The 23,404-nt window shown below is 58.6% G+C and overlaps 2 protein-coding genes across 2 annotated transcripts; one reads left to right on the top strand and one right to left on the bottom strand.

The window, feature by feature from the left end:
- Nucleotides 1–3,354: 3,354 nt before the first annotated feature.
- ABHD12B (abhydrolase domain containing 12B) lies at nt 3,355–8,863 on the top strand. Its single transcript, XM_009102287.4, has 13 exons — nt 3,355–3,459; nt 5,216–5,343; nt 5,748–5,850; nt 5,930–6,049; nt 6,383–6,413; nt 6,570–6,615; nt 6,706–6,835; nt 7,053–7,093; nt 7,291–7,370; nt 7,491–7,573; nt 8,049–8,127; nt 8,257–8,381; nt 8,717–8,863. Exons 1-13 carry the CDS (start codon nt 3,377–3,379, stop codon nt 8,736–8,738), a joined length of 1,071 nt encoding a protein of 356 aa, XP_009100535.1. The 5' UTR covers nt 3,355–3,376; the 3' UTR covers nt 8,739–8,863.
- On the bottom strand, nt 8,678–22,551 carry PYGL (glycogen phosphorylase L). Its single transcript, XM_030240177.2, has 21 exons — nt 22,399–22,551; nt 21,226–21,478; nt 19,694–19,795; nt 18,351–18,429; nt 18,013–18,116; nt 17,313–17,444; nt 16,560–16,671; nt 16,400–16,482; nt 15,307–15,450; nt 15,079–15,171; nt 14,705–14,851; nt 13,969–14,132; nt 13,753–13,867; nt 12,993–13,094; nt 12,766–12,913; nt 12,613–12,671; nt 11,804–11,945; nt 11,470–11,677; nt 11,258–11,392; nt 9,999–10,065; nt 8,678–9,514 (listed from the first exon to the last, which is right to left on the bottom strand). Exons 2-21 carry the CDS (start codon nt 21,466–21,468, stop codon nt 9,326–9,328), a joined length of 2,568 nt encoding a protein of 855 aa, XP_030096037.1. The 5' UTR covers nt 21,469–21,478; nt 22,399–22,551; the 3' UTR covers nt 8,678–9,325.
- Nucleotides 22,552–23,404: the final 853 nt, after the last annotated feature.

Here is a 23,404-nt window from a genome sequence, read left to right as displayed (position 1 = left end):
GCGAGGCCGTGGGTGCCCGGCTCCTGCAGGAACACCCTCCCGGCTTGGCTCTGGCTGCTCCGTCACGCTTTCCTTCCCATTTTCCCTGAACAATGGGGTGCTTTGTTCTAGGGCGAGGAAAAGTCCGGCTGCCTCGCTGGGAGCTGGGGGGGAGCTGCGAGCTGCTCCTGCATTCCTGGGGTCTTTCCAGCTGTGTCCTGCTGGGCACAGGAACCCCTCACCCTGGCCAGGACAGGGGGAAGAGGGTCGTCAAATAGCCAAAATATTCAGAAAAAAAAAAAAAAAGGAAAAGGTAAAAAACCAAAAAAAACAATGAAACCATCAGCAAAACATAAAGGGAGAAAGGAAAAGACGCTGTAGGAAAAGGAAAAAAAAAAACCAAAAACAAAAACCAAACTAACAGCTGGAAGGAACCTCCCCATCTCCCAGCTGGTGCCGGGAGAAGTTTGGAATGACATAAGCCCAAACTTTGCTATTTTTTCCACGAAACAAAGGCGAGCCCTGCTCAGCCGCAGTGGTGCCGCCGCTCCTCGGCCGCGGCTCGCTGCTGCCATCCCCCGTCCGGCTCCCTCCGCACAATCTCCCTCCAGCACCGCCTCTCCGGCTTCATCCTGCCTCTGTCCACACGAGGATTTTCCTTTCAGCCCGGGAAAACCTCGCGTTTGCTGTGCTGGCTCCTTATGGCAAGAAATATTTGGGTGGTTGCTCCATCCTGGTGAGCGCTCTGAGCTTTCCAAGCTCTGTGCCAGCCCCTTCCAGCCCTCAGGAGATCCAGACCCCTCTGGCACCTTGCCCAGCCCTGTGGGCATCACTGGAGTTTTTGGGGATCTCCTCTCCCATCATCTTCATGAGAATTCACTGCCCAGCTGCAGCCCCAGCACTCTTGGAATGGGAAAATTGGGGGTGGAAGGAAAAGCTCTGGTTTGTGAAACCAGCTGGGAATGGGGAAAAATTGGGGGTGGAAGGAAAAGTTCTGGTTTGTGAAACCAGATGGGAATGGGGAAGAATTGGGGGTGGAAGGAAAAGCTCTGGCTTGTGAAACCAGCTGGGAATGGGGAAAATTGGGGGTAGAATGAAAAGCTCTGGTTTGTGAAACCAGCTGGGAATGGGGAAAAATTGGGGGTGGAAGGAAAAGCTCTGGTTTGTGAAATCAGCTGGGAATGGGGAAAAATTGGGGGTGGAAGGAAAAGTTCTGGTTTGTGAAACCAGATGGGAATGGGGAAAATTGGGGTGGAAGGAAAAGCTCTGGTTTGTGAAACCAGCTGGGAATGGGGAAAATTGGGGGTGGAAGGAAAAGCTGTGGCTGTGAAACCAGCTGGGAATGGGGAAAATTTGGGGTGGAAGGAAAAGCTGTGGCTGTGAAACCAGCTGGGTCTGTTGGTCATTTCCCCCGTTCTCCTGCCCCTGAGGCATGGGAAGAGCAGCTCAGGGCTGGCTTGTGTCACCTCATTGCAGCAGCTGCTGGTGGGGAACACGCAGTGCCGGCCCACAGCCCCGGTTTGGCTGGACCTGTTTGTCTTTACATTTGCATTTTGCTGCTGAGGCAGGGTTAGGTTAGATATTGGGAAAGAATTGTTCTCTGTCAGGGTGGGGAGGGCCTGGGACAGGGTGCCCAGAGAAGCTGTGGATCCCTGGAAGTGTCCAAGGCCAGGCTGGACAGGGCTTGGAGCACCTGGGGTGGTGAAAGTTGTCCCTGCCCATGGTAGGGGGTGGGATGTCCCTGCCCGTGGTAGGGTCTTCAAGGCCCCTTTAACCCAAACCATTCTGGGATTCCATGATTCCAACTCAGGAAAAGCAGCACAGGTCTTATTTTGAATAAAAGCAGCTCCAAATGTCAGCCTGGGTGGTTGCTCCTCTGGGAAAAGGTTTGTCCCCAGCCCTCCCACAGATGATTTATGGAGTCCCTGCTGTGGGCCCCACTGACAGGTGAGGTGCTGAAGGGCTGGCCCAGCTGTGGGTGCCTTCCAGCAGCACATCCTCCTGCACCTGGCAGGCTTGCACAGGGAATTCTGCTGAAACCAGGGATCTTTCTGTCCTGGTGGGAGGTTTCATCCTGAAAAGGCCCAGCTGACTCAGCCTGACAGAGCTGCAGGTGGGAGGCTCAGCTGGGAGGGCAGGCAGCAGCAGGTTTCCACCCTTCCTGCTGAATCCAAGGGACACCAGGTTTAGTGTGAAACCATTTTTTAAAATTATTTTTATTTTTGAACTGGAAAGCTTTCCCTCTGTGCTCCCTGCCTGTGGCAAGGCTGTTTTCCCTGGTGTGTCACCTTATTGCTGGCCCCATGCTCCCCCTGGCCTCTTTTGGGGTACAGAGGCTGCAGAGCTCCTGGGGTCCCCTCAAAACCCACCTAGCCCTGGGTCACAGGGGGCTGCAGATTTTCTGGGGTCCCTGGGGACTGCAGATTTTCTGGGGTCCCCCGTAAACCTGCCTGTCCTGGGGGGTCAGAGAGCTGCAGATGCCCTGGGGTCCCTGGGGGACAGAGGACTGCAACCCTGATGGCATCCCTCTAGCCAACGCTGGGGGACAAGGGGATGCCACCCGACCAGTGACGCCCTGGGACCCGGCCAGCTCTGGGGGACAAGGGGATGTCACCCGACCAGTGACGCCCTGGGACCCGGCCAGCCCTGGGGGACAAGGGGATGTCACCCGACCAGTGACGCCCTGGGACCCGGCCAGCCCTGGGGGACAAGGGGATGTCACCCGACCAGTGACGCCCTGGGACCCGGCCAGCCCTGGGGGACAAGGGGATGTCACCCGACCAGTGACCCCCTGGGACCCGGCCAGCCCTGGGGGACAAGGGGATGTCACCCGACCAGTGACACCCTGGGACCCGGCTAGCTCTGGGGGACAAGGGGATGTCACCCGACCAGTGACGCCCTGGGACCCGGCCAGCTCTGGGGGACAAGGGGATGTCACCCGACCAGTGACGCCCTGGGACCCGGCCAGCTCTGGGGGACAAGGGGATGTCACCCGACCAGTGACGGCCCTGGGACCCGGCCAGCCCTGGGGGACAAGGGGATGTCACCCGACCAGTGACACCCTGGGACCCGGCTAGCCCTGGGGGACAAGGGGATGTCACCCGACCAGTGACCCCCTGGGACCCGGGCAGCCCTGGGGGACAAGGGGATGTCACCCGACCAGTGACCCCCTGGGACCCTGGGGGACAGGGCTGCAGCCCGGCCGGGTCCCCCCAGTCCCCTGGCGCGGGCAGTGACACCGCGGGTGGCCCTGTCCCGGTCCCTGTGCCGGTTCGGGTCCCCGAGGCGTGGATGGGCGCGTCATGGGCGTGTCCTGGTGACACGGACGTGGTGTCCCCGTGACGTGGGCGTGTCCTCGCGGTGGGCGTGGCCTGTCGGCTCTGTCGTGCGCACAGCCATGCGGCGGCGCGGCGGGCACGGCGACAGCGGCGGCGACATTGTCCGGGCGGAGGGCAGGCTGGACGTGGCCCAGCACGGGCGGTGAGTACCGGCCACCGTGGGGACGTCAGCGTGGGGACATCAGCGTGGGGACCCCGCCGAGCCGCGTGTCCCCGTCCCCAGCACTGTCCCGTGTCCCCTGTCGCGTCTGTGCGCTGTCCCCCGTGCCGTGGCTCTGTCCCGGTGCCGTGGCCGTGCTGCCCTGCTGGGGCTGTCACCCCGTGCTCGGTGTCCCCACGCCGTGGCCTGGTCACCCTGCTGGGCCGTGTCCCCGCTGCCGTGGCCGTGTCACCCTGTGGCTGGCGCCAGCCCATCCTGGTGGCCGTGTCCCCGGATCATCTTGCCATGACCGTGACTCCACACTGTGGCCGTGTCCCCGTGTCACCCTGCCAGCACCGCGACCCCGTGCAGTGACCGTGTGGCTGTGTCACCCTGCCGTGGCCACAATCCTGTCCTGTGGCCGTGTCCCCTTGGCTTGTCACCCTGCTGTCCCATTCGGCTCGCGGTGGGGCTGTCCCCGCGGTCCCACCTGCCCCAAGGGCCACCTGAGAATTCCCCGCAGCCTCTCCAGGGCATTCCCGGCTGTCCCGTGGCTGCCCAGGGATAACCGGGGTTTGAGGAGCTGCCCGTGCCTCCATCCTGGGATGTCCCCATTCCCTGGGGACCGGTGCCATCGTGCCCTGGCACCCCTTGGCAGTCCTTCCTGAGGGTCCTCCAGCATTCCCAGGGCAGGGCATGAACCAGGGGCTTTCTGACCTGCTCTTGGCTGAGCTGTGCCTGGCTCCCATCACAGCCCTCTGCCCTCAATCCCCCTTGCCCAGGCTGATTTCCCCATCACCATTCGCCCACGGGGGTGTTGGTGCTGGGAAAGCTGCAGCTCTTGGCTTTTCTTTCCCACCTGGGGCTGCTTTGGGGTCACTTATGGGGTTTTAGGGTCACTAATGGTGTCCTGGGGTCACTTGTGGGGTCACTTAGAGGTTTTGGGTGTTCTGGGATCATTTGTGGGGCAGCGAGGGCCGGTTTGGGGCCACTTGTGTGGTCACTTATGGGGTTTGGGAGTCACTTATGGGTCACTAAGGGGCTTTAAGGGTCACTTATGTGTTGCTAATGGGGTTTGGGGTCACCCATGGGTCTGGGGTCACTTGTGGGTCAGTTATGAGGTTTGGGGGGCACTTGAGGGTGTCTAGTGGGGTTTTAGGTCACTTAGGTGTTGCTAATGGGTCTGGGGTCATTTGTGGGTCACTGATGGGGTTTTGGGGTCACTTGTGGGGCAGCGAGGCCTGATTTGAACAGAACCCTGGAATGGCAGGGCACTGTTGGAGGTGGTGCTGGTGGCACTGGGGGACATCACCCCCAAGGCCCTTTCCCTCCTTGCTCCTTGTCCCTGGAGTATTGCAGGAGCTCTTAATGCCAGGCTTGGGGCACATCTGGCTGTGCCTGGCCAGGGCTCGGGGTGTTGTCTCAGAGTATCGGTTACTCCTTATTGCAGGTTTGACTTGCAGCTCCCAGCCCTGGCACATTCCCTGCCCTTCCTGCCTCCAGGCGCCCTGTGGGAGGGCATGGGACCAAATCAGGGCTTGTGTCACCCGGTGTCACCGTGGGGCTGCTCAGACACCTTGGCTCCATCCCCAAAAGCCAAGCACTGCTGTGGGAATCCACTTCCCGCCTCCAGAGGGGTTGGGATCAGCCTCAGGCCCTTGTAGCTGTATCCAGCCCTCATGGCTGGGATTAGGAATGGGGAGCTGCTCCCCAAATCCCTCGGGATGGGCGGGGATGTGCTGACGGTGCCTCCCTGCAGGGCCCGGCGCTGGTGGCTGCCATGGCTGCGCACGCTCCTGCTGGCCCCGCTCCTCACCTACGCCTCCGTGCCCTTCCTCATCCGCCTCTTCCCCACCCTGCTCCACAAATTCGTCTACCTGAACTTCTGTGAGTATCCCGGGGCTGTCCTGACCAGGAGAACCCCCACGGGGATTCAGCTGGCTGCTGCAGACCCCCCAAAGCATGGGTGGCACCGTGCCAGGCGGGCACCGGGACAGTGTTTATCCTGCTGTGCCCTCGGCCAGCAGAGGAGGCACGGAGGGATCTTTGCCCGTGTTTTGCAAGCTCTAATAAGGTGCTGCTGCCCACCCAGTTTACTGCCTGCAGCCACAACACGCCCAGGCACGCTCAGCATCAGCGGGGTTGGGAATTTGGGTGGGAGGAGGAGGTGGCAGAGGGCTCAGCTCGTCTGCCTCAGCGTGGCCCTTGATAATGTAGAACAAATAACACACTGATTTAAAAAGAATTGTGTGAAACAACTGGGTGAGAGGATCCTGTGGTTTCCCCATCAGTGGCCTTCCCTTTCTTCGTGGACTTTCGGCGGCCGGAGCTGCTGGTGAACAACACCATCAGCATGTACCTGACCACGGAGCCGGGCGTCACAGTTGGCATCTGGTGAGCAGGATGTCCTCAGCATCCATGGGGGATGGCAGTGTCCTGCTGGAGCCCCCAGGGTAACCCCCTGTCCCCCCAGGCACACGGTGCCAAGCAGCAGAGGGGCTGAGGCGCAGGGCAAGGACCAGCGCTGGTACGAGGAGGCTCTTGCTGATGCCCACCCCGTGATCATCTACCTGCACGGCAATGGGGGCACCAGGTGAGTTCTTGAGCTGCTGCTGCAGGGCCAGGAGCAGGGCAGGGTGGCTGCTCTGAGGTGAGAAGCAGGGCAGGATGGCTGCTCTGGGCAAACTCCAGGCAGCAGCCAGCAGTTCTGTGGGGCCGGGGCTGCTGCAGAGGTCTCTGAGCTCAGCAGTGAAGGAGAATCCCTATAAAATAAAGGGAAAAGTTAAAATCCACCCACCCCACAGCATCCAGCCCTTCCCTCTGGGATCAGGTCACCCTAGTTCCTCACCTGCACTGGTGCTGGAGGGGAGGGTCCCTTGGGGTCCCCCCAAGCTCTAACCAGCTCTAACCCCATTTTCCCCATCAGGGCTGCGAGACACCGTATCCAGTTCTTGAAGGTAAGAGGTGGCCTGTGGGGACACTGGGACCTGCTGGGAGTGAGGCTCCTGCTGGCCCTAGGGACCCCACAGGGACCCTGTGCAGAGTGAGGGGGCTGTGCTGGGGGTCCTGGGGTGCAGCCCCTGCCAGGACATAACTCAGTGCTGCTCTGACAGGCAATGGGGGCTGCTGACTTCCACATCCTGGCTCTCGACTACAGAGGTAAAGTTGTCCCCTTGCCTCTTGCTGGGTGATCCCCCTCTTGGGGCCTGTCCCCACCAGGGTTGTGACACTGAGCTGTGTCCCCCACAGGCTATGGGGACTCCACTGGATACCCCTCAGAGAATGGCTTCAACACAGATGTCCTGGCACTCTATGACTGGGTGAAAGCACGGAGTGGGAACAGCAGCATCCTCTTCTGGGGACATTCCTTGGGGACAGGGTAGGTGCAGGAGGCAGAATGGGGACACACCAGAGCCCATCCTGTGTCTTGTGGTGCTGCTCCCAGACTGGTGCCACCTGGGGATGGACCAAGGGCTTGGAGCAGCTTCTTGGTGGAGGCCCCTGCAAAGCCAAATGCAGCCAACAAGGGGGAACCTGAAGGAGCTGTGTGTCCCCCCCTGTGCTGCTCCTCCTCACTGTCACCTCTCCTGTCACAGGATTGCCACCAATGCAGCGAGGAAACTGCAGGAGGAGCGAGGTGAGGGCCAGCATGGATGGGCTGTCCCCGTGCAGTGTCACCCTGAGGTTCTGCACTGCCCTGATGTTGAGATGAGGATCCCTCCCTATCCTCCCTATTGGGATGGGGACATCTTGGCCCCACTGCAGGCTGGGAGGGGAGTGTGGCAGCAGCCTGGCAGGGGGACAGCCCCTCAAAGCCGTGCCCACTGCCCTCAGGGGTCCAGGTTGATGCCGTTGTCCTGGAGTCTCCCTACACCAACATCCGAGACGCAGCCGCCAACATCCCCATCACCAAGGTGAGTCTGGGGGCTCTGCCTTTGGGGTCCCCCAGCAGTGACAGCCCCAGGTTCCTGGGTCTCCCCCCTCACAGCTGAATCCAGCCATGGTTTAGCACCCCCAAACTCTCTCCCTGCCAGGTCTACCGGCACCTCCCTGGTTTTGAGTACCTCATCCTGGACTCCATGGCTCGGGCGGGAATGTTCTTCCGCAGTGATGAGAAGTGAGTTCCTGGTGGGAAGGGGCACAGCAGATCCCAAGGGCTGTGGGAATGATGCCAGGACCAAGTGGCTGAGGAGAAGTGTCAGTCACCCCATTGAAATTCCTGCCCTCCTGTGTTTACCCAGCTTACTCGTACTTCACAAGGGACTTTTTGTTTGCATAATGTCAGTTTGAGTATTGAGCAAAGTCCACAAGCCACCATCCTTTTTTTGGCACTCCTCTTCCTTGTAGCACACAGAGCCTGCCCAAAATCCGTTTGATTTATGGGTGCTTTTGAAATTGGGGGTTAAGGTGATTAGGGTGCTCGGTGCTGCCATGCCAGCGCAATGGGCATCACCCAGGTGGGCATGAGGATGGCTCTGAGGGGCAGTGCTGGAGGATCAGGGTGCTGTGGGAATTTTCACAGGGATTGGGGAAGCTCCTGGGGCCCTCTTGGCTCTGAGGAGCGTCCTCAGGGCTGTGCTTGCTGCCCACAGTGTGAAGGTGCTGGGCTGCCCCCTGCTCATCCTGCACGCAGATGATGATGGAGTCGTGCCTCCAAAGCTGGGACACAAGGTGGGCACCTGCCACCTGGGCTTTGAGCCTGGTTTGGGAGGCTGAAGTGGCCAGAGAGGGGATGGCCACACACCAGGAGGGGTTTGGGGTCCCTGCTGGTGCAGTAACCGTGCTCCTGCCCCGTGGCAGCTCTACGAGACAGCACTCAAAGCCTACAAGGACAAATCCAAGGTGAAGTTAATCACCTTTCCCCAAAAGCTGGGCTTGGGCCACGACTACATCTCCTTCCACCCGGAGCTGCCTGCCCTGGTGAAGTAAGTGCTGCTCCACAGAAATGGGGGGGCACACACAGGATGAGCCTTGGCCTCCCCTCCCACTGGTGCCTCTTCTGCTGCCTGCCCCCTGCTCCTTCCCCTCCCCACGGTGTTTGCTGGCATCACTTTCCAAACTTCAGTCACTCCCCACTGTCCTGAGCCTGTCCTCAGTCTGGGTGGCTTGGGGAGGTGGCTCTGGGGACACCAGCTCCTCTTTGCTCTGGGTGCAGAGATGCTCCAAGCTCAGCTCAGCCCCGCATGAAGGGATCACAAAATCTTGACTCAGCACAGGAGGGTCAGTGACACAGTGTAAGATTTATTACATCTTGTTGCAGAGACTTCTTAAACATGAAGTGATGCCAATTGCTGCCTGCACTGATCCCACACTCCCTCAAATCCACTCCAGGACCCATCCCCCACCCCGCCATGGCACTGAACTTACTGCTGTAAGTAATAAAAACTACTTAGAAACTTTTAAATCACCCTCTGCCTTCAGGATGCTGCAGGTTACTCGAGGGATGGAGACACTGATGTGGTCTGGGCCACCAGAGCCAAGACTGGGAGCATCCCACAGGATACTGGTGGGGCCACATGGGCCTGGCACCCCCCTATCCTGCTTCAGCAGCACCTATGAGGGCCCAGACAGCTGTGTCCAGCTGCATCCAGCTGTGCTGCCCCTGGCAGCCCTCTTTCTGCATCAGCAGTGATGGAAGCAAGCCCAGACCTAATTTTAGCCTCCAGCAAACAGCCCCCTCCGGACTCCAATGGCACTTTTTTTATTTTCAGCACCTAATGCAAGCAACAGGGTGACGTGGTTCCGCTTCCCACACGACACTTGCGTTATAAAAACCCCTCCCCTCCTGCCCACCCCTAGGGAAAGCCAGCAGCAGCAGCAGCAGCAAGACAGAGACTCAGACAGCAGAGAATTGTACAGCGCGTCCCCCCTAGGCCGCGGTGCCGTTGGGGGTCTTGTCCTGCCCCGCGTCCCGGGGCTCGTTGGGTGGGGGGATCTTCAGGTCCGAGGGCTCCACGTGCCAGATGTCCCGGGCGTACTCCTTGATGGTGCGGTCGCTGGAGAACTTCCCAGCTGCCGCGATGTTCCTGATCACCATCTTGGTCCAGGCCTTGGAGTTCTGCAAGGAGTTCACAGAGTGACCAGGTTGGGAGGGACCTTCAGGATCGTGGAGTCCAACCCTGCCCCAACAGCTCAACTCAACCCTGGCAGCCAGTGCCACATCCAGGCTTTGTTAAACACATCCAGGGATGGGGACTCCACCACCTCCTCGGGCAGGTTTTTATTTCCCTTTATTTCCCAGGCCAACCTGTATTTCCCTTGAGGCAGCTTAAGGCTGTGTGCTCTGGTTCTGTCAGTGCTGCCTGCTGAAAGAGCCCAGCCCCACCTGAGCCCAGCCACCTTTCAGGGAGTTGTAGAGAGCGATGAGGGCACCCCTGAGTCTCCTTTTCTCTAAAGGAGAGAGGTGGGGTTGGCCCCAAGGCTGGTTCTCAGCCAGGGATGCTCTGGGATGAGATCAGCCTCATCTCCAGCACGTCCCTTCTCCAGGATGGGATGTTGTGTCCCAGTACAGCTCCCTGCCCTGTCCCCAGGCTGGCACTCACCAGGTACAGCTCGCTGACCTTCTCCTGGCACTTGACATAAGCCTCGTAGTCTGCAAAGACTTTAAACCTGGAGCAGCAAAGAAAGGAGGAGTCAAGAGAAATAGAAATGCAGAATGCCTGATGTGAGGCGTTGTCATACCCCAGACCCTTAAATCCAAGGGTTAAACTTAGGGTTCCTTTAGCCCTCTTTTTATTTATTTATTTTTTTAAAGGAGAAATCCCCACCAGTTGCTCTCAAGAGGTAAAAATCACACAAAAGTTTACTTGCAAAACCAGAGCAAATTAAGGAAATTTTGGCAAAAAATACAACACTGTATTTAAAGTAAATACAATGTTGAATTCAATGTAAAGCCACTTATCATAGCATTACTTAGCATTAATTTAGTAATCAGCATTTACTTAGGATTTATTTAGCATTTGCTTAGTCCATTTAATTGGGAAACCTTTAAAGCCTAAGATGCTGTGTCACCATGAAAGGATTAAGAGAAGGAGAGAGAAAGATGGAAAAGGTGAAGGGATTAAAAAAAAGCTCCGTGAAAAGATTAAGAGAAGGAGAGAGAGAGAGAAAGACATTAAAGGTACAGAAAAAACACACAGCTACCGACTCCTGAGCTCTAGCGTGGGTGAGGCAGAAACTCCAAAGGAAGATGTGAGGGTGAGATCGGCCATAACCCCCTCAGCCCTTTTTATACCCGTAGCCTTCATGGGCCCGCCTCTAGGTGCGACTTCTGGTCGATCAACCAATCAGAGGCTGGTTAGTGTGATTGATTGGCAGCTCGACCAATCAGAAGGCTCGGTTAGCACAGCCCCCACATACCAAGGTCCCGTGATTGACAGCTCTGCCAGGCTGAGGGGTCTGGGCCCTGCCTCAGCTGAGAGCCGGGCCAGACCCCAGCCCCACACACAGAGGCATCCCAAGAACCCCAAAAACGGCTCCAGACGTTGATCTAATCCCATCTTTGCCAAGTGTCCTCCAACACAAAGCCTCTGGCCAAATTACCTCTCCCCAAGCCTTGTTGGTAAAGAACCCTGGATGCTCCAGCAGGGAAATGCAGGGAAAGCATTTCTCCAATCCCAATGGCTATGGCTGACCAGTGCTCTGGCCAGGAAAACCCTTGAGATGCCTCAAATCATCTGGAAGGGCTGCATACCCAAAGACATTAATGTGACATTGCCATCCATGGAGAGTCCATGCCTGAGGAGCATCCATGAGCAGCATGGTCCCAGCCCAGGGGATGGATGTTACCCCAGCAGCTCACCTGTCGTGGTGGAAGAGCATGTTGACCACATCGTTGAAGAGGTTGGGGTCTTTTGGGGAGAAGAAGCCACTTTTAATCTGGTCCACAGCCTGTTTCAGCTCGGGGAGCCGGTCGTAGTAGAGCTGGGCGTTGTACCTGGAGGGAAGGAGGCGGTAAAACGGTGCCACCCCAGGGACCTGAGGTGGCAGCGCTGTGACATCCCCGGCCCTCACCCTTTCCTGTCCAGCTCTGTGACATCTTCCACTCTCATTCCGAAGATGAACAGGTTTTCCTCTCCAGCCTCCTCGGCCATCTCCACGTTGGCTCCATCCATGGTGCCGATGGTCAGAGCCCCGTTCAGCATGAACTTCATGTTGCCCGTCCCCGAGGCCTCGGTGCCCGCTGTGGAGATCTGCTCCGACAGGTCGGTCGCGGGGATCACTGCCAACAAAACACACCGGGGGCTCGTGGTGACCAGCTTTGGGTTTGTTTCCTGCTAAAGGACCATGGTGGGAGCCATGGGATGGAGGGACACCCCCTCCACACAGCATGTCCCACCCAAGGTACCTTTCTCTGCCAGGGATACCCTGTAGTTCTCCAGGAAGATGACCTTCAGCTTGCTGCCCACCACGGGGTCGTTGTTCACCACCTGAGCCACGGCGTTAATGAGCTTGATGATCATTTTAGCCATGTGGTATCCCGGGGCAGCCTGGGAGAAAAGCCACAGGTGAGCCAGGAGGGCTGGTGCCAGGGGCAGGTGAGGCACACCCAGCTCCCAGTGTCCAGGGAACAACCTGTTCATCCCTGTTCCCATCACCTAATCCAACATGTGTTACACCACAACATTTCTGGGGGCTTTCATGACCACAGACAGCAGATGGTTGTGCAAACCCCACCCAAAGTTGCTTGGGTTGAAGCACCAGTGCTACTCCAGTGCTTTCTGGGACAACTTCATGGACTTAGCACCATGGAATCATGGAATTGTTCAAGTGAGAAAAGCCCTTGAATCCAACCATTCCCCCTGCACTGCCAACGTCACCACTGACCCCTGTCCCCAGGTGCCATATCCACATATCTTTTAAGTTCCTCCAGGGATGAGGACTCCACCACTGCCCTGGGCAGCTGTTCCACTGCCTGACCACCCTTTTGATGACAAAATTTTTCTTATTACCCCATCTAAAGCTCCCTTGCACAGCTTGAGGCCATTTCCTCTGTCACGTCCCTCGTTCCCTGGAAGAAGAGACCGACCCCTGCCAGCTGCACCCTCCTGTCAGGGCGTTGTTGAGACGTGGCCCCATGAGACATCTGCACCCATATCCCCCAGGACACTCCCAAGGACTTCCTCCAAAACCTCTAAAACTCCTGACCCAATTTACCTTGCCTCCAATGATCACTGTCCTGGGCACAAACAGCTTTGCAGGATCCCTCCTGATTCCTGGAGAAAACACCAGGGTTACGGTGGGACATGAGGCACAGGGATGCTGCTGCAGCCCTGGGGCACCCTGTCCCCTCAGGGTGTGGTGCCTTACGGTTGTACATGGTGATGATGTGCAGGCAGTTCATCAGCTGCCGCTTGTACTCGTGGATCCTCTTCACGTGCACGTCGAACATGGAGGAAGGGTTGATCTTCACCTTGTACTCCTTCTCCAGGTACAGCGCGAACTTCACCTTGTTCTCCTGAGCCAGGGCAGGGACCACGTCAGTCCTCAGGGAACGTCAGCCCCCGCTCTCTGCTCCCCCTGCCCACGCCCCTCACCTGCTTCACTTTGGCCACCTCCCGGATGAAGAGGTCATCGTCCACAAACTTGTGCAGCTTGGTCAGCTGGCTCAGGTCCCGCACGTAGTCTTCCCCGATTTTCTGCAACAGGAGCAAGGGCACATGCTGATGGTGGGATGGTTTGGGACGGGAGAGAACTTGAACATCATCCAGTTCCAACCCCCTGCCATGGGCAGCGACGCCTTTCACTAGCCCAGGTTGTTCCAAGCCCTGTCCAACCTGGCCTGAAACACTTCCAGGGATGGGACAGCCACAGCTTGTCTGGGCACCCTGTGCCAGGGCCTCCCCACCCTCACAGGGAAGAATTTCTTTCCAATATCCCATCTGGCCCTGTCCTCTGTCAGTTTACATCCATTCCTCCTTATCCTGTCACTCCATCCCTCATCCAAAGTCCCTCTCCAGCTCTCCTGGAGCCCCTTTAGACACTTGAAGCGGCTCTAAGGTCTCCCTGGAGCCTTCTTCAGCTGAATACTCCCAGCTAGGTAGAGTCAGGAGCATCCCAGTGGCCTCCTTTGGACTTGCTCCAGCAGCTCCACATCCTTCTGCTGCTGGAGAGACCCCAGGGCTGAAGGCAGCTCTGCAGGTGAGGTCTCACCTAAGCGAAGCAGAGGGGCAGAATCCCCTGCCTTGCCCCTGAACTCCTCAACCATCCAGAAGATGAGAATGGTTGAGGTTCCCTGACACCCTGGGCTCAGCAGGGATGGGTTGGTGGCTGCAGGGTGTTCCCCCATGCCGGTACCTCTGCAATGAGCTCCGCCAGCCCTGGGTTGCAGAGCAGGAGCCAGCGCCGCGGGGTGATCCCGTTGGTCTTGTTCTGGAACTTCTCCGGCTCCAACTCGGCAAAGTCCTCAAACCTGCAAGGGTGAGGATGGCACAGCTCCAGCCTTGCCCACCTGGCACCACCACCCCTTCCCAGGCCAGGGTGAGCCATCAGCACCTCCCTCCCCTCACTCACACTTGAGTCTTGACGATCTCGGAGTGGATCTTGGCCACGCCATTGACGGCGTGGGAGCCCACGATGCAGAGATGGGCCATGTTGATCCTCTTGGTGTCCCCCTCCTCAATCAGGGACATCCTCCGCAGCCGGTCCACGTCGTTAGGGAACAGGGACGCGATGTGCTGCCGGTGGAGCCAGGGAGGTAGTGAGAGGTGGTGGCACTGAGGGATGTCCTACCCCATGGCTTACGAGGAGGGGCCACAGCAATGTCCTCAGTGCATTTGACACCAGCCAGAGCAGTGGCTTTTACTCTGTTGAGGTGGTGCAAACTGCCTCCAAAGGGTGCCCTTTCTCAGCATGGATGTCTCTGGATAGAAGGATCCGCCCAAGCTGCCACACAGAGGGGTTTGGGGACAAACACTTGGCCAGTGAGGCCATTTGGGCAAAAGCCTTGTGCTGCCAGAGCAGGAGGTCAAACCACCCCCAATATCATCTTTCCCAGGATGAGTTTAGCAGTTAGGAAGTAAAGAAATGCCAGCTCTCAAGCCCCTGAAGCAATAGGTGAAGCCTCTCAACAGTCACTGACTGCAGGATGGCAATGTGCTGGTGGGAAAGGGCTTTCCTACACATCAACTTCCCAAAAATGCAGCTGGATTCCCCAAGCCTCACACCCAACATCATCAATTTGTGCGTGTCCCTCATCCTGACAGTACATCCCTGTGTCCCTCTCTGGAGCAGGCTCCCAGGCACTCACATCCAGGTGTCTCTGGTTGATCTCGTAGATGATCTGCAGGTGCCTGGGGAGCAGCTTCTCCACCAGGTCCACGGGCCAGCGCTCCAGGGCCTCAGGAAGCACCGTGTGGTTGGTGTAGGCAAAGGTCCTTTTGGTGATGTCCCAGGCCTGGCAGGGAAGAGTCACACTTCAGTGCCAGTGCTCAGTCACACCTCAAGTGCCAGAACCCATCCATGGTTCTCCCACCATGCCAGCAGCACAGCCCAGCCAGCTCCTCCCAGTCCACAGCAGTTAAATCCAGCCTGACTGCTCCACATCATTCCCAGCAGCCATAAAACTGCCTCCTCCACCATGGGCAGGTGGGTGCAAGTGCAGACCAGGTGGGGTGTCCCTACCTTATCCCATGGCAGCTTCTCGATGTCCACGAAAATCCTCATCAGCTCAGGGATGGCCATGGCGGGATGTGTGTCATTCAGCTGGATGGCAACCTGGGAGAGCAGGGTGGCACGTGGGGACACAGGGGGGACACTGGGAACCCCACAAAGGGCCTACAAACATCTGCATCCTCCGGGAGGTGCTGAAACAAGCTCCAAGGCAGAGGTGAGAGCAGCTCTGGTTCGTACCTGGTCTGGGAAGGAATCAAACACGGTGCGGACGCTGTCCGTGCTCCCGAATTTGGAAGCTTTGAAGCGGCGGATGATGTCCTGCAGGGTGGCAGCCACGACAAAGTACTCCTGCTTCAGCCTCAGCTCCTTTCCTTCAAAGAACTGTGGGCAGAGGAGCAGGGAGCTGCAGGATTCCTTCAGGATTCACTGCACTTCCTCGGGGAAGGTTTTCCCAGGGTGTGCTTCCCCCAGCATCACTTGGAATCCCAAGCTCTTCTTGCTTCCCAGATTCCAGCACAAGGGTTTGGGATGTGCTGGTACAAACAGGTTAAATCCCAGCTGAGCATTGTCAAAACCTGTTCTCAGTGGTTTGAACTTTTTGGCTGCAAGGAAAGGTACCAGAACACTGGGAAGGGAAGCCATAGGAGCTATTTCCAAGACAAGGATTTCACCACCATTCATGCAGCAAAAACCATCAACCTGCTGGTCTGCAAAGGAAAAGCTGCAGGAGACAACCTCACTGCTGGAGCTGCAGTGCCCCCAGCTCTCCTCACCAGCTAGGAAGGCTGGAGGAGGATTAAATGGGAAAAACACTATCAGGACCTGCCTCAAACAGGCTGCAGAGCAAGGAGAGCTTCCCTTTTTTTCTTCTTCCTGCTTCTCAGCTTGGTTTGTGGCTAGGGAAGGGCTGTGTGTCCCACCACACCTCTGTGCCAGCTTGGTACACAGAGAACTAAGAACTCCCACAGTAAGAGGGCTGGGGTGCAAACAGCAATTTGAGGCACAGCCTCTGGTCCCAGGGCTGCAAAGGGCCACCAGGGTAACACCAGCAGCGTTCAGCAGTTTGCCTGCACGTTACATTCTGAGACTCAAGGAATGTTTCTGCAGCAGGGCCTGCCCATCCCCACTCACTCCACACAAAGCTCAGGGGAACAGACTCATCCTGGTGACCGGCAGCAACCCTTATCCAAGCACTGCAGGCAGCTTGAAACACAACTAAAAACATCTCTGCAGCATCCTGGAGTGAGGAGCTGCTCCCTCTCCCCCTCCATCCCTAAAACACCATGACTTTACCCATCCCTAAAAGACTCCCTAAAACACCACGACTCACGTTGTCGTTGGGGTAGAGCACCCGGGAGATGTTTTCGGCCAGGTTCCTGTCCAGCACGGCCTGGATGTAGTCCCCAACGTTGACTGGGGAGGAGCAGAGGATGAGGTGGGTGTGGGACCCCTCAGCTGTCCCCACCCCACCCTGCCCAGCTCCCACTTACAGTCGCGCAGGTTGAAGTCGTTGGGAGCGCGGGCCGACCACAGGCGCATGGTGTTGACGGTGTTGTTCATGTAGCCGGGCACGGGCGTGTCATAGGGCAGTGCCAGCACCACCTGTGACATCCCCAGGGCAGCTGGAATTGGGCTGGGATCCCCCCCATGCTCCCCCTGGAGCCCTCCCATCCCACAGAGCCTCCTGCTCAGGGCTGAGCTCAGCGTGGTGTCCCTGCACGTCCTTGGTACTCCTGCATGGGGACACCCTTCTGGCTCTGCCTGCTGGCTGGTGTTTGCCAGAAGTGCTCAGGGCATGGAGAGGGGCTTGTAAAGGTCAGGAGCAGCTTAATTAATTTAGGTTTAATTTATTCCTGCTGGAGCTGATTTTGGTGTTTCATAGAATCCCAGAATGGTTTGGGTTGGAAGGGACCTTAAAGTCCATCTTGTTCCAAGCCCCTGCCATGGGCAAGAACACTTCCCACTAGACCAGATTACTCCAAGCTCCATCCATCCTGGCCTTGGACACTTCCAGGGATGGAGAGCTTGGCAGCAGATGTGGAGCAGCCAAATCTGTCCTCACCCCCATGTCCACCTCCTCCCCAGTTTGCCCCAGTTTGCTCCCACCACTGCCTTTTCCATCCCAGCCCAACCTTCCCGGCAGAGATTCTGCAGGACTCATCCCTGGGGTGCAGCCAGCCAGGGAGAGCCCCCCAAATGACAGGACAAGCCATGCAAGGGACATTTCTGTCCCCAGCCTTTACCTGGGTGTCAATCCACTTGGCACCAGAGGCAGAGTGCTCCACCCGGCCATAGAAGTGCACGGGCAGCATGTACTCAGGGCGGGCCTTCTCCCAGGGATTGCCATGCCTGAGCCAGTCATCAGCTTCTTCCACCTGCCAGGGGGACACACAGCAGTGACAGGGCCACCCAGCCCTGGGGATCCCCCCACCTGCAGGATGGCTGGGCCAGGATGGCTGGGAAAGGCTCTGCTCATGGCAAAGGGGAGGATGCTTTGAGTGTGTCCACCCTAAACCTGGATTTTGGCACAGCAGGGTCAGCCTGGGGGCACCACCCTGAACTCTGCCTTCCATGGGGATGGGGATGAAACCAAGGTGCACTGTTAATGTTGCATTTCCAAACCCAAATGTTGCATTTCTTCCTCTTCCACAAGAGGAACACAACTGCTCCATCCTCACCCACTCCAGGCAGCCATGGAGCAGCTCTTGGGGTGGCCCTGAGCAAGGCCACCCTTGGCCTTGGGACAAGGGATGGAGCTGTGAACTTGTACTGGGTTAAAAAGTTACATTTATTCACAAAAATATCTGCTAAATTTTAAATATCACATCAGCAGCCTCTGAGCTGAGGGGAAGTGTCTGTACCCCCCAGTCTAAGGGGGAGGAGGTGAATGTGAGGTTCCAGCTGTGCCAGGGGACAGTGAGGGCCACACATCTCCATCCATACCTGCCACCCATCGCGGATCTTCTGGTTGAAGATGCCATACTCGTAGCGGATGCCGTAGCCGTAGGCTGCCAGCCCCAGCGTGGCCATGGAGTCCAGGAAGCAGGCTGCCCAGGAGACAGGAGAGCAGTCAGCTGGGAGCCTTGCAGCCCTGGCAGATGGATCCTTCTCCCTGGGACACCCACAAGCCCCACAGGGACAGAAAGCAGGGCCAGCAGCCACCCAGCAGCACTTTGCTCCGTGCTGGAAAGGCTGGAGCAATAACCCCCAGGATTAGGAAGTTCCCACAGTGGATGTAAAGCCCTCAGAGATGTGCCCACTACCTGGGGGGGGTCACTCACCTGCCAGCCTGCCCAGACCCCCGTTGCCCAGCCCAGCATCCTCCTCGATTTCCTCCAGCTCTTCCATGTCCAGCCCAAGCTACAGATGGGAAAAAGGAGAGGGGCTGGAGACTGTCAGGGTGCCCAGCCCCACAGAGGGGAGGCACTGTTGGCACACAATCCCCTGCAGGTGGGCTCCAGGAGGGCTGGAAAGGCACCCAATTCCACAAGACCCATCTCTGCAGGTGGGACACTGTGATGTGAACCCAAAGCAGCTGCTCTCCCCCTCAGCTGTGTCTCTGTGCCATGGGTCCCTTCTCCCACTCTACCAGGCTTTACAAGGGACATTCACACCCTTGACCTCGCCATGGGCAAGATCTGGGGGTGGGTGGCACCAAACTATAACCAGGGTGCTGTCCTTGGGGTTCCAGACTCTTCCAGAGGCTCTGAGAGCTTATTCCCAGGCCTGCTCCCTCTCTCCATGGCTGCAGTACTGCAGGGGCAGGCACCAGGTTCCTGTTCCCTACCTGTTCCAGAACCCCCTAACCCTTGAGGCAGCCACCCAGGTGGAATATTCCTGCACCCCCAGCACCCCTATTCCCTGGGGAAAGGTACCTGGGTGCCACCTTCCTGCTCCCCCAGCACCCCAATCCCTTGGGCACAGGATCCAAATGCTGTGTTCCTTTCCCTCAGCAACTCCATCCTCTGGAACAGGCACCCAGGTGCCCTTCCTCCCAACTGCAGGCATCACCCTTAGGGATGAGAAGCATCTACACCCCTTTTCCATGGAAATTTAAATTTTCCAGCCCAGGATGCTGTAGGAGGAAGTGATTTTTGCCTATGCAAAACTCCTTGGGGAGCTCAGGTGGAGACCTTTGGTCCATTGCCCTGCCCTGATGTCCCCTGGTCACAGCAAGTGGGGATAAAAAATCTAAACCCCCCTAAAAATAGGTTCCTCTCCTTTTTAGTGTTTGCACAAAAGTTGTTCCTGCTCTTGTGCAACCACCCTGGCCACATCTGATGATGTTGAACACAAGAGGTGACAGGGTGGGGACAAAAGGAGCCCTTTGATCACCCCAGTGCCACCTAGTGCCAGCACCCAGCTGGGCTTAATTCAAGGTTTTATTCCTCCCTGCCACTGATCATGGACATGAATAACCTCATCCACAGAACCACCAGTGTCCTTCCAGGATCCTGCTGCCTTCCCCAGAACACAGCAGCCAGCTTGGGCAGCTCCAGGCCTTTCAAGGACAGGCAGCTCAGGGAGCAGTCTGCAGCCAGTGTAGCAAAACATGGACATTCCCAGGAGCTGGAAAACACGGATCCCTCCCAGGGCAGGTCCTCAGCCCTCGTGGGATGCTCACCTGGTAGACAGCCTCGTCACAGGCGTTCTGCAGCCCCAGGTTAATCATCGTGTTCTGCAACGTCCGCCCCATGTAGAATTCCAGAGAGAGGTAATAAATCCTCTGGAAGAGAAAAGCACCCCGTGGTCACCTTGGCCAGGGCTGGAGGAGGCTCCCCTGGACTTCAGAAGCTGCTATTGTGTGATAGCTCAAAAATAAACAGGGAAAAAACCCCAGCTTCAACAGAGCAGGGTGGTTTGCACCAGGAATTCCAGCTTGTGGCTCCTGGGTGGCCCTGCAGCCCCTGCCCTGCTCTCCTGCTCAGGCTGTTTCACTTGGACAAGCCCCGCTGCCCTGTCCCAGGGTGGGGACAGCTCCACGATGGACACCGGTGGCAGCACTAAGTTAGAATTTAAAGAGGAGCCGTATCCTAATGTCACTTCGGGCTGCAAAGCCACCGGAAAACCGAGCGAGCTGCCGGGGCCAGGCGGTGGCCGTGGGGACATGGGGCTTCCTCTGCTGTCCCCTGGCAGCAGGGACACTGCCGCTGACACGGCGGGCGCAGGATGCGGCCGGTCCGGCCTTGTGTAAGCCGAGCCCCGGCGTCAGCACCGGCAGGTTTTAAGGAAGGATTTAGGCTGGGGGAAGTCGCTGACTCGACAGCTTTCCCCAGGACCTGCGCGGGGAATGGAGGTGGGACAGAATCCTGGAGTCCTAAAATGGTTTGGGTTTTGAGGGAGCACAAAAATCTCCTCGTTCCAACGCTGCTGTCAAGGGCTGGATGTGCTGGGCAGGATCCACTGGGATTTACTGGTTTGACTCCAGTAGAGCCGGGAGCAGCGACTCCAGGCAGCACCCGGCTCGCCTGGGCTGCACAGGAGAGTCCCAACCCCAAATCCCGCAAGACTCCTTTTCCTCACCCCTACACAACGCGGGGGAGCGCTGAGCTATCGCGGCTGGCACGCTCCCAGCGAGGCGCTGGCAGGGAGGAAATTGATGCCGACAGGGACATCCAGGTGTCAGGAGGGGGATTAGGGCTTAATCCCCCCGCGGCAGAGCCCGGAGCAAGCCAGCGGGACGAGCAGCAGCACAGCAACTCCTGCACAAACCGGATCTCACGCTTGGCATCACTTGTGTTCAACAAGACCTGTTTGCGGTTGGCTTCGGGTGCCTTTAAGCCTCTCCAATAATTTCCCCGGGAAGGCTTTGGAGTTGGTTTTGGTAGACAGCACCCACGCCGGCGCCGCGGGACAACAAACGGCGTTCCCATGCCCTGCACCCCGCTGCCGGCCAAGCCGGGCTCTGTTTGTTTTGCAGAGCAAAGGACAGTGGCCTCGCTTGGTAAAAGTCCAGTCCCTCCTCTCGGAAAAGTTACCGGAACAGCCCTAAATCCACGAAAAACCGAGCCCCGCCAATCCCTCTATTCCAGCGCGGAGGGAGGGTTCCCATCCACGGGGTTCCCATGGTTCCCACCCCAGCCATAACCACCGCGGGGGGGTTCCCAGCACCCCGCCCTGCACGGGGGGCTTCCCCCCACATCCCACCGCTCCCACCTTGGGATCCTTCTCGTAGTAGTACTGCTGCGTGCGGATCCAGCGCCCCACCAGGTGGTCCCGCACGGTGTGGGCCAGGGCGAAGTAGTAATCGCGTGGGGTGGCCACATTGCGGTCCTTGACCAGGGTGAAGTGCAGGTGCCGGTTGAAGCCCCGCTTCAGCTCAGCCACGCTCTCCGCGCCCACGATCCCGCGGATGCTGATCTGCTTCCGCCGCTCCTGGTCCGACAGCGGCCGCGACATCGCGGCGGGGCTGCGGGGACACGGGGAGGGGGGACACGGACACACGGGCTGGGCTCCGGCGCCGCGTTCCGCCTCCGCCCCGAGCTGGCACCGCCCCGGGAGGGGACGGGGATGGGGACGGGCCCCGCGAAGGGCCGCCCACGCGTGGGGCGGGAGCGGCGGCCGCCACCCGGGGGCACAAAGGGGGCACCCCGAGGATGGACAGAGGCGGGTGCAAAGAGGGGAATCCCGGGGATGCACAGAGAGGGCTGCAAAGGGGGGAATCCCGAGGAAGGACGGAGGGAAGTGCAAAGGGAAGACTCCAGGAACGTGACCGAGGGGTGTCCCGGGGACCGCCCCTTGGCTGGGTCACAGAGGGGTGAGCAAAGGGGGGACCCCGAGGGTCACAGAGGAGTGTGCCAGGGGAGGGGGCGACCGGGTATGGAGAGAGGGGTGTGCAAAAGACAGGAAGAACTCGCAGGGGCACAGAGGGGTCTGCAAAGGGGGTGATGCTGGGGGTCTCAGAGGGATGCGCCAAAGGGGGCCCGTGGGGGGATGTGCAAAGGGAATGTCCCGGGCAGGTGCAGAGGAGGGGGCCGGGACAGAGCCGGAGCCCCCCCGGGCGGAGCGGAGCGGAGCGGTCCGGGCGCGGCCACCGCCACCCAGCGCTTCCCCACGGAGCGACCGCCCCTGGCAGGGACCGCCCCACGCGTGGCCCCGCCCGCGGGGCAGCCTCTGCTGCAGCACGTACGAGGAAGGTGCTTCCCGTCCGGCCCGGAGGGAAAACCCGGAAAGGGTCCTGATGTGTCCCCCCGTGTCACGATCCCCGTGTCACCGTCCCATCCCTGTGTTACAGCCCTCTCCCCGTGTTACGGCCCTTTCCTGCCCCACTGTCCCCCGCCCTCCCCGCAGCATTTCCCGGCCCCCTCCCTTTCCCCCTTGTCTCCTCACTGTTCTCTGCCTGCCCGCAGTCCCTCTGGAAATGGCGTGGGATCGCTTTCCTCCGCTCCGGGCTCTTCCCAGCTGCCTCCCGCACCGTGGCTGCCCGCAGGACCCTGCCCTGCGCTGGGAGGGCTCTTCCCAGCTGCCTCCCGCACCGTGGCTGCCCGCAGGACTCTGCCCTGCGCTGCCTCCGGTTCGTCCCAAGGGCAAAAATATCCGATATGAACTTCCAACGCAACAGTTTCTCCTCCCCTCCTCCTTATCCTCCTCCTCCTCCTCCTCCAGCCATGGCCCCGCAGGCTTTCTAGGCTGTTTTCCCTGTCCTGGCCTCATCCCCAGCAGGGTGGGCAGCAAGGCAAGGAAATGGGACTGTGCTGCTCTGCCCCACTCAGGTGAGACCCCACCTGCAGTGCTGCATCGAGCCCTGGGGTCCAACATCAGAAGGATGTGCAGCTGCTGGAGTGAGTCCAGAGGAGGCCCTGGAGCTGCTCCAAGGGCTGGAGCCAGGCTGGGAGAGCTGGGGGTGCTCACTTGGAGAGAGGAGGAGGCTTCAGGGAGAGCTCAGAGCCCCTTCCAGGGTCTAAAGGGGCTCGAGGAGAGCTGGAGAGGGACTTTGGAGGAAGACCTGGAGTGGCAGGATGAGGAAATGGCTTTGCAGTGCCAGAGGGCAGGATTAGATTAGATTAGATCCATGCACAGGCTTCCACCCAGAGAGGAACAGAATCACAGACTCGTGGAATGGTTTGGGTTGGAAAAGAGCTTAAAGTTCTAGTTCCACCCCCTGCCATGGGCAGGGACACCTTCCACTAGCCCAGGTTGCTTCAAGCCCTGTCCAGCCTGGCCTTGGACACTTCCAGGAATGGGGCAGCTACAGGGCAAGCTGTGCCAGATCCTCACCACCCTCACAAGGAAGAATTTCTTCCCAATACCTCATCTAAATCTCTCCTCTGCCAGTATAAAACCATTTTCCCTTGTGCCACTGCCACAGATGCTCTGGCCTTGGGCTGTTCCCTGT

This window comes from Serinus canaria, chromosome 5 (assembly GCF_022539315.1).
Source record: "Serinus canaria isolate serCan28SL12 chromosome 5, serCan2020, whole genome shotgun sequence".
NCBI classification, from domain to species: domain Eukaryota; kingdom Metazoa; phylum Chordata; class Aves; order Passeriformes; family Fringillidae; genus Serinus; species Serinus canaria.
Note: the sequence above shows the minus strand (reverse complement) of the source record. Positions and strands in the feature narration are given on the sequence as shown.

Bases quoted from the DNA above. Each gene is read 5' to 3' on its own strand.
- PYGL (XM_030240177.2), bottom strand. From the start codon at position 21,468: ATGTCGCGGCCGCTGTCGGACCAGGAGCGGCGGAAGCAGATCAGCATC. The intron at 18,117-18,350 runs GTGAGTGACCCC...TCTCCTGGGCAG, and splicing joins GGGTCTGGGCAGGCTGGCAG to CCTGCTTCCTGGACTCCATG. The intron at 12,672-12,765 runs GTAAGGCACCAC...TGTTTTCTCCAG, and splicing joins CATCATCACCATGTACAACC to GAATCAGGAGGGATCCTGCA.
- ABHD12B (XM_009102287.4), top strand. From the start codon at position 3,377: ATGCGGCGGCGCGGCGGGCACGGCGACAGCGGCGGCGACATTGTCCGG. The intron at 7,574-8,048 runs GTGAGTTCCTGG...TGCTGCCCACAG, and splicing joins TTCTTCCGCAGTGATGAGAA to TGTGAAGGTGCTGGGCTGCC. The intron at 8,128-8,256 runs GTGGGCACCTGC...GCCCCGTGGCAG, and splicing joins CTCCAAAGCTGGGACACAAG to CTCTACGAGACAGCACTCAA.